The sequence below is a fragment of the Echinops telfairi genome, unplaced genomic scaffold (genome assembly GCF_000313985.2).
Source record: "Echinops telfairi isolate 266 unplaced genomic scaffold, ASM31398v2 ScPeMD7_4048;HRSCAF=4782, whole genome shotgun sequence".
NCBI lineage: Eukaryota > Metazoa > Chordata > Mammalia > Afrosoricida > Tenrecidae > Echinops > Echinops telfairi.
The window spans coordinates 1,385,810-1,398,629 of record NW_022107947.1 but is presented as its reverse complement, the minus strand read 5'-3'; the positions used below and the strand labels follow the sequence as shown (position 1 = coordinate 1,398,629).

The 12,820-nt window shown below is 51.9% G+C and overlaps 1 protein-coding gene across 1 annotated transcript in view; it reads left to right on the top strand.

The window, feature by feature from the left end:
• CA12 (carbonic anhydrase 12) overlaps positions 1 to 12,820 on the top strand; it is a 173,001-nt gene that overhangs the window by 140,707 nt on the left and 19,474 nt on the right. Inside the window, exons 4-5 of the mRNA XM_045294955.1 lie at positions 6,507 to 6,686; positions 9,476 to 9,678. Coding sequence (XP_045150890.1) covers positions 6,507 to 6,686; positions 9,476 to 9,678 — 383 coding nt within the window. The remainder of the gene's footprint in view (positions 1 to 6,506; positions 6,687 to 9,475; positions 9,679 to 12,820) is intronic.

Below are 12,820 nucleotides of genomic sequence, written 5' to 3'. Positions count from 1 at the left end.
GGGGCAGAGTTGATGTGCTCCTGCGGGTTTACACTGACTCACGGTGTCCTTACGGGGCAGAGTTGATGTGCTCCTGCGGGTTTACACTGACTCACAGTGTCCTTACGGGGCAGAGTTGATCTGCTCCTGCGGGTTTACAAGGCTGTCATTCGTTAAGGGAACGTTAAGCCTCCTCTTTTCAGTGTGTGACTGCAGCATTACCGGAGCAGCTTCTAGAGGTCAGCTTGATGGTGGTGGGGGTGAGTGAGTGCCAATGCCCATGGCACCCCCAACTCTGGTTCACACATCATTAAAGACAAGGGGCTGTTCCACCCCGCCCCCAATGGTGCAAAGAGGACCTGTGCTCTGTTGGGGGCTCCTTCACGCCTCATGAAGCCATCTGCTCAGGAAGCTGTCTTCCAGGCCACAGGGCAGGAGCCAGCGTCTCTGCGAGTGGTCCCAACAGAACCAGTCCTACCCCAGGTCAACTAGAAAGCCACGGCTGCAGTGTGCCCTCAAGTTGGTCCCAACCCATGGTGGTCCTCTGTGACAGAGCAGAACTGTGCCCAAGAGATGAGGAGGTGGAACTCTGTATGCGCAACGGTCACCAGTCTTTTATCCCCTCCACAAAGCAACTGGTGGATCTGAACTGCTGACCCTTGGCTTAGCAGCTAAGTGCCTCAGCAAAGCACCTAGACTAGGATTCCTAAACTAGAAGGCTAGGAGAGGAACTTTTGAAATTGAGCAAGTGGCCCCATTTTCCTCCTCTTTATTTGAGGGGGGACATGTTTGAAAGATAGGGAGGAATACTAATTAATGTGGGTACATGCTTTTCCTGGCATTATGGATTTAATTGTGTGTCCCTCGTCACCCAACTCCACACCCCCCCCACCCCCGTCTCATGCAAACACAAGTGTTTAAATACTATGTGCTGCAATTCTTAACCTTTATGACTGTCGTTAAGGGGCCCTGGTGATGCTGTTGGGTAAGCATTGAACTGCCAACCACAAAGTCAACAGTTCAAACCCACTAGCCAATCTTTGGGAGAAAGGTGAGGCTGTCTACTCCCATAAAGATTTACAGTCTAGGAAACCCTGTATAGTGTCACCATGGTAGGAGTTGGCTTGATGACAGTGGCTTGTGACTAGTTATGACTGAAGCTATAATCCCACTTGCGATGGTTTTTGTTGGTTTGTTATGTTAAGGAGGAAGAATCGGTGTAGATTGTGTTTTGAGTTTATTACTTGATTTTGCTTCTGTAGTTAACACACACATTGCCAACAGAAGTCTTATTATTTTGTTGTGGTGGTGGTTGTTGTTGTTGCAAGGAATAGCTTGCGAGGAAAGAAATAATAAAAAGGCATGAGGCAAGGGAAAGGATGGAACAGAGAATAAATACACATTCACGCTGTTTGGATCATTGCTTTATAATCCCAAAAACTAGTAGAGAGAAGGCTCTGGCAAAACAGGACAAACAGTGTCTTCAAGGTTCAATGATGGGGTATTCCCTCTGCAGGGCTGAAGCCTCTGGTATTTGGAATGCAGGCTGCAGTCTCTGTGGATGTGTCCCTGGGTGTGGGCCATGGCCCATGCTTTCACCGGATTTGAACAGGAGACCGGCCCTTTGGCCCAGCTAGAAGTAGGTGCTTAGCTTCATGTGTCATACAGCTACCAGAGTTCCCCCATTACGCAGCTCCAAGGGAGAAAGATGAGACTTTCTACTCCCTTCAAGTGCTACAGTCTCGGAAACCCACAGATGTGTAAGCGGGACCCTGAGCGCAACTCCACCCTGTCCTATAGATCGCTGTGAGTTGGAGTTGACTTGACTTGAGGGCGGGGAGTGCGGGTGTGTGGGCATGCATGCCAAGTGGGACTGTAATTCTTGTCAGACTCCTTCCTGATAGAGGCGCAATGACCTCCTCTCTGTTATATTTCTCCGTGACCTCAACCCTGTTGCACGTCCTCCGACGTGTCCACGCTTTTTATCACAGCCTTTCGGTGGCACTTGGCTACTGTGGTGAACGACTGGCTAGCTGAGACGATCTCCTGGGGGAGGGATTAGAAGGGGTCATCATTGAGTCCATCTCTTTTGAGAAACATAGAAGGTTAAACAAGCCCATGGAAGAAGCAGAGATGTGGGAGAGAGGTGCCAGGTCACAGGAGGATCACCCCGCAGCAGGAGAGAGGAGAACCTTCCCTCCCAGCTGACACAGAGAGGCTTTCCCTAGAGCTGGTGCCTTGAATGTAGACTTCTAGCCCCCTAAATTGTGAGAGAATAAACTTCTGTTTGTAAAAGTCCCCCTCTTGTGATATTTCTCTTACAGCAGCACTAGATAACTAAGACACTCCTGAAGACGAGCAAGCGTGAACCCGCAGCGCAGGAAGCAGTGAGAGCAGGCGCTGTGCCAGGCCTGTGGGAAACGCAGGGTTAAGTGAGACAGTCCTCACCTTCAAGGGGAGCAGGGGGCAGTGGGGGGGACACAGGGGCACGCAAAAGCTCCGGATAAACACTGAAACGGAAGGGCATGATGTCTTACAGCCGGGGCAGAGTCTCTGTGCCACTCCACCAAATCACTTAATGTTTCATCCATAAAATGGGATGATTTTTCTTAAAAACATTTTATTAGGGGCACATACAACTCTTATCACAGTCCATACATACATCAATTGTGTAAAGCACATTTGTACATTCATTGCCCTCATCATTCTCAAAACATTTGCTCTCCACGTAAGCCCCTGGCATCAGCTCTCATTTCCCCCCTCCCTTTCTGCTCCCCTCTCCCTCATGAACCCTTGATTATTTATAAATTATTATTTTGACATATCTTACACTGTGCGACGTCTCCCTTCACCCACTTTTCTGTTGTCCGTCCCTCAGGGAGGAGGTTATATGTAGATCCTTGTAATCGGTTCCCCCTTTCCACCCCACCCTCCCACCACCCTCCTGGCATCGCCACTCTCACCACTGGTCCTAAAGGGATCATCTGTCCTGGATTCCCTGTGTTTCCAGTTCCTATCTGTACCAGTGTACTGGGATGATTTTTTGATAATTGAACAATCATATGAGAGTGTAAATTTAACTCGTATTTCTCTATTATCATCCAGGACTATCTTTTTCTCTAATAAGAGCTGTTTGCAATTTTAAAGTTATTATACATGCGTGTGTGTAAATATGTATATATCTCGAAAAGTTCATGGAAAATTCCATTGTCCTTTAATTACATTTTCCCACGACCTTCTTGAAGCCCCATGTTGTTTGTGTCTCACAGTTGTCTCCTTGTCCCCATGCCACCAAGCACGAGCCACCTGTGCACCATTTCCAGTACCCATTGTCAAGGGCCCCCACCACGTCATAGCACGGAGTCATTCTTATTTTGATGAGTTGCCAGCTACACAATCACTAAAGTAATGAGTGAAGATGATAACAATCACTGAAGAAGCAGGAGGAGGCAGAGGAGGAGAAAAGGCTCTTTAGACCTGCTGCCCAGAGGTTCCCTGAGGGCCGAGACGGGTGCTGACGGACAAATGCCCCTGTGGACGGCAGCCAAGATGGACTGACAAGCTCTTGACACAGAGAGGGCTGCCTGCTCCCAGCCAGCCCGGGAGCAGCGTGCCCTGCGCCCTCATTTCTACAGCGGGTCCCCACGAGGCGCTGGTCACGTGCCCCAGGGCCCAGTGACTGCCTTGGCATGAGGAACCCTCTCTGGCTTGTTCTAACCTGCCCGTCATAGAGGGTGAAGGTGCTCAAGTCTGGTGATCTCGATCAAGCTCAGCGCTTGAGCGCCAAAAGGGACCTTCCAGAAAATAGTGTCCAGCCCCGCCCTTTGTACAAAGAGCAATAGGGACTCCTGCGGGGAACATGACCTGTTCGAGGTCATCGAGTGAAGGTTTCCCGCTGGTAACCGCAGCCAGGGTCTCTGTGTTCTTCAGGCCATTGTAGCCGAAGCTCGGTCTGTGCATGGCGGCATAAACGCTCTCAGTGCCTTTACTCATCCCTGCCCCAGCACGCCAGCTGCTGTCAGGTGACTGCGGCTCAGGGTGGCCCCGCGTGTCTCCCGGCACACACGTGCTCAATACGGGCAGCTCAATGGCTGGATTTTTCAGCATTAGACCACCAGGCCTTTTGATAAGGTTCCTCTGAGTGGACTTGAACCTGACCCTTTGCACCACGCAGGGAACCCGAGTTGGCTGTGACCTTCCAGTAAAGAGTTCTGAGGGTGATGAAAAACATTTTTGTTTCCTCTCCTGCTATCCATGTCCCCAGGTGTCTTTTCTTTGGGATGTTTAATTCTCTGGGGAAATGTTTAGCAAATGCCACTTTTGCCTATGAGCCTACTCACCACATGGAGCCACGGATGGCAAGGAGCTGCTCCAGCTTCCGCAAGTGCCGGCATCACTCGCACACCCTCCTGAGGAAACCTTCTGTGACCTCCACGCTGAGGAAAGGAAGTCCTTCTTTTACCTCTGACCTCCCGCCAGCCCTTAGGCATGCTTGCAGGAGAAAATCCTCTCATTGTTAGCACTCTCCGCTCCCCGAGTGTGTCCATCCGGGCCTGGCTGGCAGCTTCGGCCACCCTGGCTGAGCCCGGGAGGCGTTGGAGTCTGAAGTGGAAAGACGGGTAGGCTCATTCTGGAAGTCTTTCTGTCTCTGGAAATCCTGTCCTGCTGTCTGCTGTTCCCTCTGTCTGTCCTCAGAGTTGCTTCCTCTCTGCTCCCTGCTGTCCCTGGGGAGCGTGGCTCTCAGCTGACAAACTGTCTTCATGAGTTTACCCTGGGCACCCTCCCCACTGCTTCCCCCTCAGTTGCCATCTGGGTGTGGTTGAGCTCCAGGCCTGGGCAGCAAAAGGGGCATCATCGATCAGTCGGAACTCTGGCTGACCTATCCCGTGAAAGGTTGGGCTGGCGAATCGATCGATGGGGCCGTCTTGCTTTCCCACTTCCAGAGTGGCCCTTCCGAAGGGCAGTCTCACCAACTCACTGCCATCGAGCTGATGATGACTCACAGCGACCCCCTGAGGGTCTACAAAGACTGCCACTCTTTGAAGGAGTAGAAAGCCTGTCTTTCTCCTGAGTAGTGACTGGTGGTTTCGAACTGGCAACCGCGACTCCTTCCAAAGGTTCATTGTCTGAAAAAATTTGGAGGGTCCATTGCAACAGATCCTAAAAGATCTAAGCCAAAGACCAGCCCCTCCAAGCATTTTCCATGAATGTGGGTGCTGAGTGGAGTCCCTGAGTGACACACTCAGTTACCGCTCTCAGCTGAAAGCCTAACTTGGCGGTCAAGTTCACCAGGGCACCTCAAAAGAAAGGCCTGGCCATCCACTTCCCCCAAACCAGCCACTGCACACCTGGTGAGACACAGTTTACTCTGACAGCCCTGTGGACGGCAGCAGCAGGCATTTCTTCTGATGCTGACTGCTCTTACCTGAGGGAACCTGGGGGGGGGGAGGCGGCTTCTGTGGGACCACACACAGATTTGCCCTTTTGCGAAGCAGTGCTGTGGTCTATGGAAGTGTTCCCCTCTGTTCCAGCTAACATCCTCCCTCTTGATGAATGGACCCCTCGTGGGAAGCCTGGTTCCCAACCCCATGAAGCCCCAAAGGCACCATAGTTCCATCTAACCAGCCCTGACAAGCCAATGTTTCGCTTTTCTGGAGAAACCTCAGTCTGAAAATCCATTTAAGTCCATGGGAGATGATCTTTCTCCCACTTTTACATTCTTTAGAGACACGTCCTTGTGGAAGTGGGAATGTTTATCTGAAAGCGGGGTTTGTTTATTTTCATTCCCAGAGAAGCTCTGTGCTGTGTGGTAGTTAGCCAGAAGACCCAGCCCCTGGATGGTTTTGTTTGTCTGTTTGTTCAAAGTCTGTTCCTCCTCACTGATAGTTTGTTAATTATGTTATAAGAATTAGTTCATGGGATTGTCATATACTTTCCCAGCCCAAGCCTGGACTTGGCTCTGGGATGCCAGGCCCACAATCACTTGGCGTTTGTCAGACTCTGTATTAGGTCGGGCGATGTCCGCTAGAGTGGCTGTCACATCAGGAGGACTCGAAGTGTCAATCCGCCAGCCTCAAAGGCCCACCTGGAGCTGAATGTCATCCAGCCCAGGGCAACCTGGTGGGGCTAATAAATTCGTCCCTGATAGAATGCAAACTTGAGGGACCAAGGGCCCCGGGGCTGTGTCTCCATGGCTGCTCTGGGGCCCCCAGCAATTCCTGGCTCTGAGCAGGTGATCCATAAACAGACCACAGGTTCTCTCGTTGGAGAGGTTGTGTGCTTTGTCACAGCGTGGACAATGTACAAAAATAGAGCAGAGGCCGCTGGGCTCTAGTCTTTGGCTGCGTTAGACCTTTCTCACACCACGTTAAGCGCAGACGGCCCAGAGGTTATTTCTGGTAGGCTGGGGTCTCAGGGCTTAGACGTTCTCTCTAGGGGGAAAGAGCTATTGCACTGAAAACAGATGAGAGCGTGAGGGGAAAGCCCTCTGAAGACAGCTGAATCTTGGGGTTGAATCTCCCATCCAGGTCCTGACGGGGAGAAGAGCTGGTCCAAGAAGTACCCGTCCTGCGGCGGGCTGCTGCAGTCGCCCATCGACCTGCACGGCGACATCCTGCAGTTTGACGCCAGCCTCCCGGCCCTGGAGTTCCTAGGCTACAACGTGTCTGCCGAGGAGCAGCTTCTTCTGACCAACAACGGCCACTCAGGTGAGTAGGGACTTGGGCCTGCGGGGCACTGAGCTGCCCTTGACTCCCTGCCCTGCCCTCTTCCGTCTAGCAGTGAGGAGCTCCACGGGGTCCATGCAGGGGGTGGTGGGGTGTCGTGAGGGAGTCCTGAGGCCCTCTCCTCACCGGTTCCAGAGGTCCTGGGACTGCGCTCTGGTTTTCTAGGGCTACCCTAACAAAAGACTACAAACTGGGGGCTGGTGTGAGCAACGCTTTGCTGTCTCACAATTCTGGAGACTCGGGTGTTGGTCATGTTGCCTCCTTGTGAGGCTTTGAGGGGATCCATTGAAGACTTCGCTCCAGCTTGCAGCTGCAGTATCCCATAGCGCCCTGCTCGGTTTACCGCTCTCTGTGTAGCTTCTTCCTTTCAGAAGGGCATCAGTCTTATAGGGTCAAGACCTACCCCGCTCCAAGAAAGGAGAGCTGGTAGCACAGTGATTAAGCACCTGGCTGCTAGCCCAAAGGTCAGTGGGTGGAACCCCCGAGCACGGTTGAAGGAGAGAGGTGTGGGACTCTGCTTCGATGAAGATCGCAGGCTCGGAAGCCCGAGGGGAGCAGTTCTCGGCTGTCATCTCGGGTTGCACTAGGAACCTTCTCAAAGATTGGTTTGAGGTTTTTACTACTCGAATATCACCTCAAGGTAACCTAACCGATAACATCTTCAGAGATTATGTTTCTGAACAAGGCCACAGCCTTCCCAGCTACCGGGCACCCGGGTCAGCACTTCCACATATCTTTTTTTCCCCCTCTGTGGGAGGGCCCATCAACATATCTTTTTGAGAGACACAACTCAGACCATAACAGGTGGGAGGATTTGTCAGGTCTGCCCCTCTCAGAAGAACGTCATAGGGGAGGGGCTGGGCCCGAGTCCCCTGACTCACAGGCTGCTGTGCTGGCATGAATGCTGGGGCCTCAGGGTTCACTCACAGGGCCATATAGGTCGGTGGGGGGTACACACGCTTTAGAGTCAGATCAGCCTGGATTTGAGTCTCAGCTTGAGCCCTGGCAGTGGAGTGGTTACGCTGACACATTGGGCTAACTGCAAGTTCAGCCGTTTGTAAACCACCAGCTATTAAGCTGGAGAAAGACGAAGCTTTCTTCTCTTATAAACAGTCTCAGAAACCCAAACGGGCAAGTCTTCTCTGTCCTGTAGGGTCGCCATGAGCGGCAGCGAGATTGGTGCTTTGACTTTTGACTTGGTGTGGGCCATGAGACTCGGAGGGATCACTTGAACAGGGTTGACCTTTCATCTGGAAAACGGGCGCATTTGCTCTGTCGCTGGGAAGACTTGTGGATGGGGACCACGTTTCTAGCAGCTGCTTCACAGATGTCTATTATTACTACCATTGTTATAGAATTCTAAAGTGTGGAAGGCACCTCACTGAAGTCCAGTCTCTACATTGTTGGCAGGGACTGTCAGGTCAGTGTTGGCCCACAGTGACCCTCGGTGCCACAGAGCTCAGCACTGCCCGGTCTTGCGCCATCTTTACACTCAGGGCCGTGTGTGAACCCATGGTTGCAGCCCCCGGTCAATTCATCTCGTTGAAGGACTTCTTTTTCGCTGGCCCTCTGCTTTCCAAGCTTGATGCCCTTCTCCAGGGACTGGTCTCCCCTGACAACGTGTCCACAGTAGATGAGATAAAATCTCGCCATCTTTGCTTCTAAGGAGCAATCCTGACTGCACTTCTTCCAAGACAGTTTGGTTCATTCTTCTTCGTCCGTGGTGTATTCACTATTCTTCGCCAATACCGTCATTCAAAGCATCCCTTTTCCTTCTACTTTCCTTACTTAGTGTAAGCATTTCATGTGTGGGAGACAATTAGAACTACCACAGCTCGGGTCCCTTACACCCTATTCCTCACAGTGAGATTCAAGCGGTCCTTTGCAGAAGACTGGCGCATAGACTGAATCATAGGCCATTTGCTTTCTTGATTACTGCTCGCATGGGAATTGGCTGTGGATACAAGTAAAGTGAAAAACCCTCACAATGTCGGCGTATTCGCTGTTTTTCCTGGCATTGCTCATTGGTCCGGTGGTGAGGGTTTCTGTTATGGTGATGCGTAACCCATCCTGAAGTAGTCTTTGATACCCACCACCTTCAGCAAGCAAGAGTGCATCATCTGCAGACCGTAGCTTGTCCGTGAGCCTTCCTCTAGTCCTGAGGGCACGTTCTCATCAGAGAGTCCAGTTTCTTGGGGCGTTTGCTCAGCATACAGATTGAAGAAGTAGGGTGAAAGAGTGTGCGATGCTGTCAAACCCCCTTCCTGAGTTTAAACCGTGGAGTGCCCGTTAGTTCTCTGTGAGGAATGACACCTTGGTCCATGGAGAGGTTTGTGAAAGAGGACAAGGAGTGCTCTGGAACTCTCGTTTTCCTACAATGCTACCCGTCATTTGTTACCACCACACAGTTGCATGCCTTCGCCTTGTTAAGCAGCACAAGGAAACGTCTTTCTGGTAGTCTCTGCTTTCAGCCCCAATCCATCTGCACTCAGCAGTGACCTTTCGAGCCAGTGTCTGATACGTGGGGTATGTAAATGACCACATCCTGCCGGTCGAGAACTAACGTCTTTGCATAACTTCCCATGAGAAACCAAGACGGTATCCGTGCCCCCGGAGTTGCTTTAGGAAAAGGGGCATCCTCGGGGAAAGAACCCAGTTTCTGACCCACACACTGCACCTCTCCACGCACCTGAGCCTGCCTGAGCCCTGGGCAGGTGTTGCCTACCTGGTGTTGCGCTCAGCTCTCAATGCTGCCCCTCCATTCCCCACAGTGAAGCTGAACCTGGTTCCGGACATGCACATCCAGGGCCTCCAGTCCCGCTACAGCGCCACGCAGCTGCACCTGCACTGGGGGAACCAGAACAACCCCCAGGGGTCCGAACACACGGTTGGCGGGAGACACTTTGCTGCTGAGGTGAGCGAGGGCCAGGCTGGCAAGGGTGGTGGTCACCAGGTAAGATCAGAGCATGGGAAAGTGGCTTCCTGACTGCTTGGCACAGGAGGCTACGGCCATTCTGGCCATCCTGTAGCCCATCTGTGCTGCCCTAGTCCCGTCATCTTCTGAACACGCTAAGTCTGATTCTATGGCTGTGAGCGATGCCACCACAGAGGCAGTGTTCCCGGGCTGGCCCAGTAGGAACCCCCCTCACCCCAGCCCCACCCCCAGTTCTGTTTGCACAGGTTAAGGTCTCATTAGCTTGTTTAGCTGACTCATTCCACCACTGAGTCTGACCCCATGGGGTTAACTGCTTCCCCAAATTTCTCAGTGTTTCTTCCCATTGAACCAGTTCATTCCACTTCAACCCCCGGCTGAGGATTTGCACGCCCACCCCAGATCAATTCTGAATCAGCATCTACCTTTTAACAAGATCTCCGGGTGATCTGTATGAAGTCAAATATTCTTATGAACACTGATTTGCTCTTGAGCAGAACTTGTACATAGACCGAAAGGCAGTCTTTACATAGGAAGCACCTGGGGGGTCTTGTTACAATGTAGGTTTGAGTCCGTGTCTCTGGGTGGACGTGCAGGTCCGTGTCTCTGGGTGGACGTGCAGGTGCTCACCGGGGTATCTGACCAGAAGGAACTGGTTCAAAACCCTGCATTCTAAACTGGCCATGTTGATTCTCTCATCCCGCTTTGCTTTCCCTGGTCGTGGGCTGTGCTTTGGAAGATGAGCCTAGATCCAGGGCCAAACCAGCCGCTCCTTGGGAGAAAGATGAGGCTGTCTGCTTCTGCAGAGATTTACCTACCAACTTGGACAACCTGCATGGGATTCCTCCGAGTGAGAGAGAGTTGATGGCTGGGAGAATGGCATGCTGATGCACAGGGCACGATGGCTGGCCACCAGAGACTCTCTGAGGGACGTCAGCACAGCCTTGTGCATGTCGCCTGGAGGTGCTAACCCCAAAGTGCCCAGAGGGGATGCGAGGAGGGTCAGAGCGGTGTGCCTGCACCACAGAGAAGCGTGCAATCTGGGGGAGATGAGCTGCTAGTGCCCCCATTGGGGTCAAACTTGGGAGTGTGGTTCTGCACGGGTCTAGAGCAGTAGAAGGAGGTAGACGTCCTTGGGTGGTGCAAATGCTTAAGTGCTCATCTGCTAATAAGTACAAGGCTGGAGGCTTGAGCCCACCCAGAGGTGCTGCAGAAGAAGGGCCTGGTGTTCCACTTCCACCTCGCCAGCCATTGACAAGATCTACGGAGCACAGTTCGAACGCGGCAAACATGGGGTCCCCACGGGTCAGCGTTGACTCGGTGACAACTGGCTCTTCTTCCTCTTCTTGCTATTTTACCAGAGGGCAAGAGGAGAAAGGCCCACAGTAAATAATGACCTGCCCCTTTCCTGTTGTCCCTGCTGAACTGCTGACCAGCTCAGGCTAGTTGTGGGTCGAGTGACGAGTAGGAGGGGATGTGATTCTGGCTCAGACTGGATGGCACGCCTGCAGGTCCAAGCCTTTCCGATCGCAAGGATCTCCATTTCTGGGAGGGTAGTCGCAACGTGAAAGCTGCTTCCTCCCGGGGAGGAATGAACGGGGCAACCTGGCAGGGTTCGTGCTCAGAAATCTTCCTAGTTAGTCTTTGCTGCCGTGAAGCCATTCTCCAGACTCGTCTGCGAGGAGGGACTGGAAGTGCCAGTGGCAGAGAAGCCCCATCAGAGACCCTAAGATGCCAGTGCCCAGTGGAGGGTCCTTGGGAGAGTGCAGTTCTCCGGATTTAGTGCCTGAAGAGGCCGTTCTGAATCGGCTGCGCTCGCATTCTCTCCAGTCCTCGTGATCTAATCTGAACGTAAGGGCTCAAAAGTCAGCCGAGGAAGGAAGCACAGCCCAACTGGAACTCCGCTGTTTCCCTGAGAGACGCCTGGCCGGGGCGGTGGGGGGGGCAGGGGCACCTTCCGGGGAAGGTGGCAAAGCGAAAAACCCCTACGAAATCCTTAATAGCAGACCACCTAAAAGACTAAATGCTTGGAGATCATGTTTGAAAATTGGAAGGGGCCACTAGAAAAGTTCAAAACGGAATTTAAAAGTGCGTGCAATAAAAGATGCTTCAATTCTATTCACAGTCATAGTCTATTCACATAAATGATTGAAAAGAAATGGAAGAAGCACATACAATCTCAGTGTGTGTCATAGTCCCAGAGGCAAAAAATCAACAAAAATGCATTATATACACACACACACACGTGTGTGTGCAGTTATAGCGTGGTAAACCACAGGGGCTTGCTATGAGTCAGTAATGGCTTGATGGCAGTGAATTTGGTGGCATATATATATATATATGAAGAGAGAGATCTAGCTACTAATAAAGGTTTTTGGAGATGAGGTGATAAAATCTCTAGGATTAAAAATCAGGTTAAATATTGTCAGAGGTTGCCCCCAGCGCTGTAATTTTTAACCTCTACTTTTTAAGCCCAGGATTCCTCAAGAGTCTGCCCCTTTCTTCACTTAAACCCTGAAAATAACTTCTCCTCTGAAAGACGAGGCGGTTAGCATTTTATTTTACCAAGACGAAACAGCCTGTATTTGAGGAATAAGCTTCTTGCCTCACGGCCTCTTAAACATATGGGTGCTGCAGCATTCATAGAAGTCAGCTGGTGTTCTCCACCTGAGGGATACACCAGCCGGGCCCAATGGATGGCGCTTCCACTGGCGGCAGCTGCTCATGCTGTGGCACTGAGTGGAGAGACGCCAAGGCTCAGGCCGCGCCAGCACATGACCCTGCTTTGCCCAGACGCCAAATTAGTTGGGGGGAATCTGAATACACAACGAAGCCAGCCAGCCAACTTCAACTCATGGCGACCTCGTGTGTGGCAAAGTGGAAGTGCACTTTGTAGGAAAAAGCAGACCATCCAATGAACCAATCTCACTGTCAGGGAGTTGATCCTGACTCAGAGTGGGCCTAGAGGTCAGGGCAGAACTGCCCCTTTGAGTTAACTCTTTACAGGAGTAGAACAATCTCCTCTTTCTCCCGCAGAGCAGCTGGTGGCTTCGAACCGCGGACCTTGTGGTTGGCATGTAGCCACCAGAGAGAAATGAACCCAAAGCTTATTTAGGGCGAGTGTCAGAGCCATTATTCATTCATGGTTTCATCCGTTCGATAGCTGGTGCAGAGCCAGTGCTCC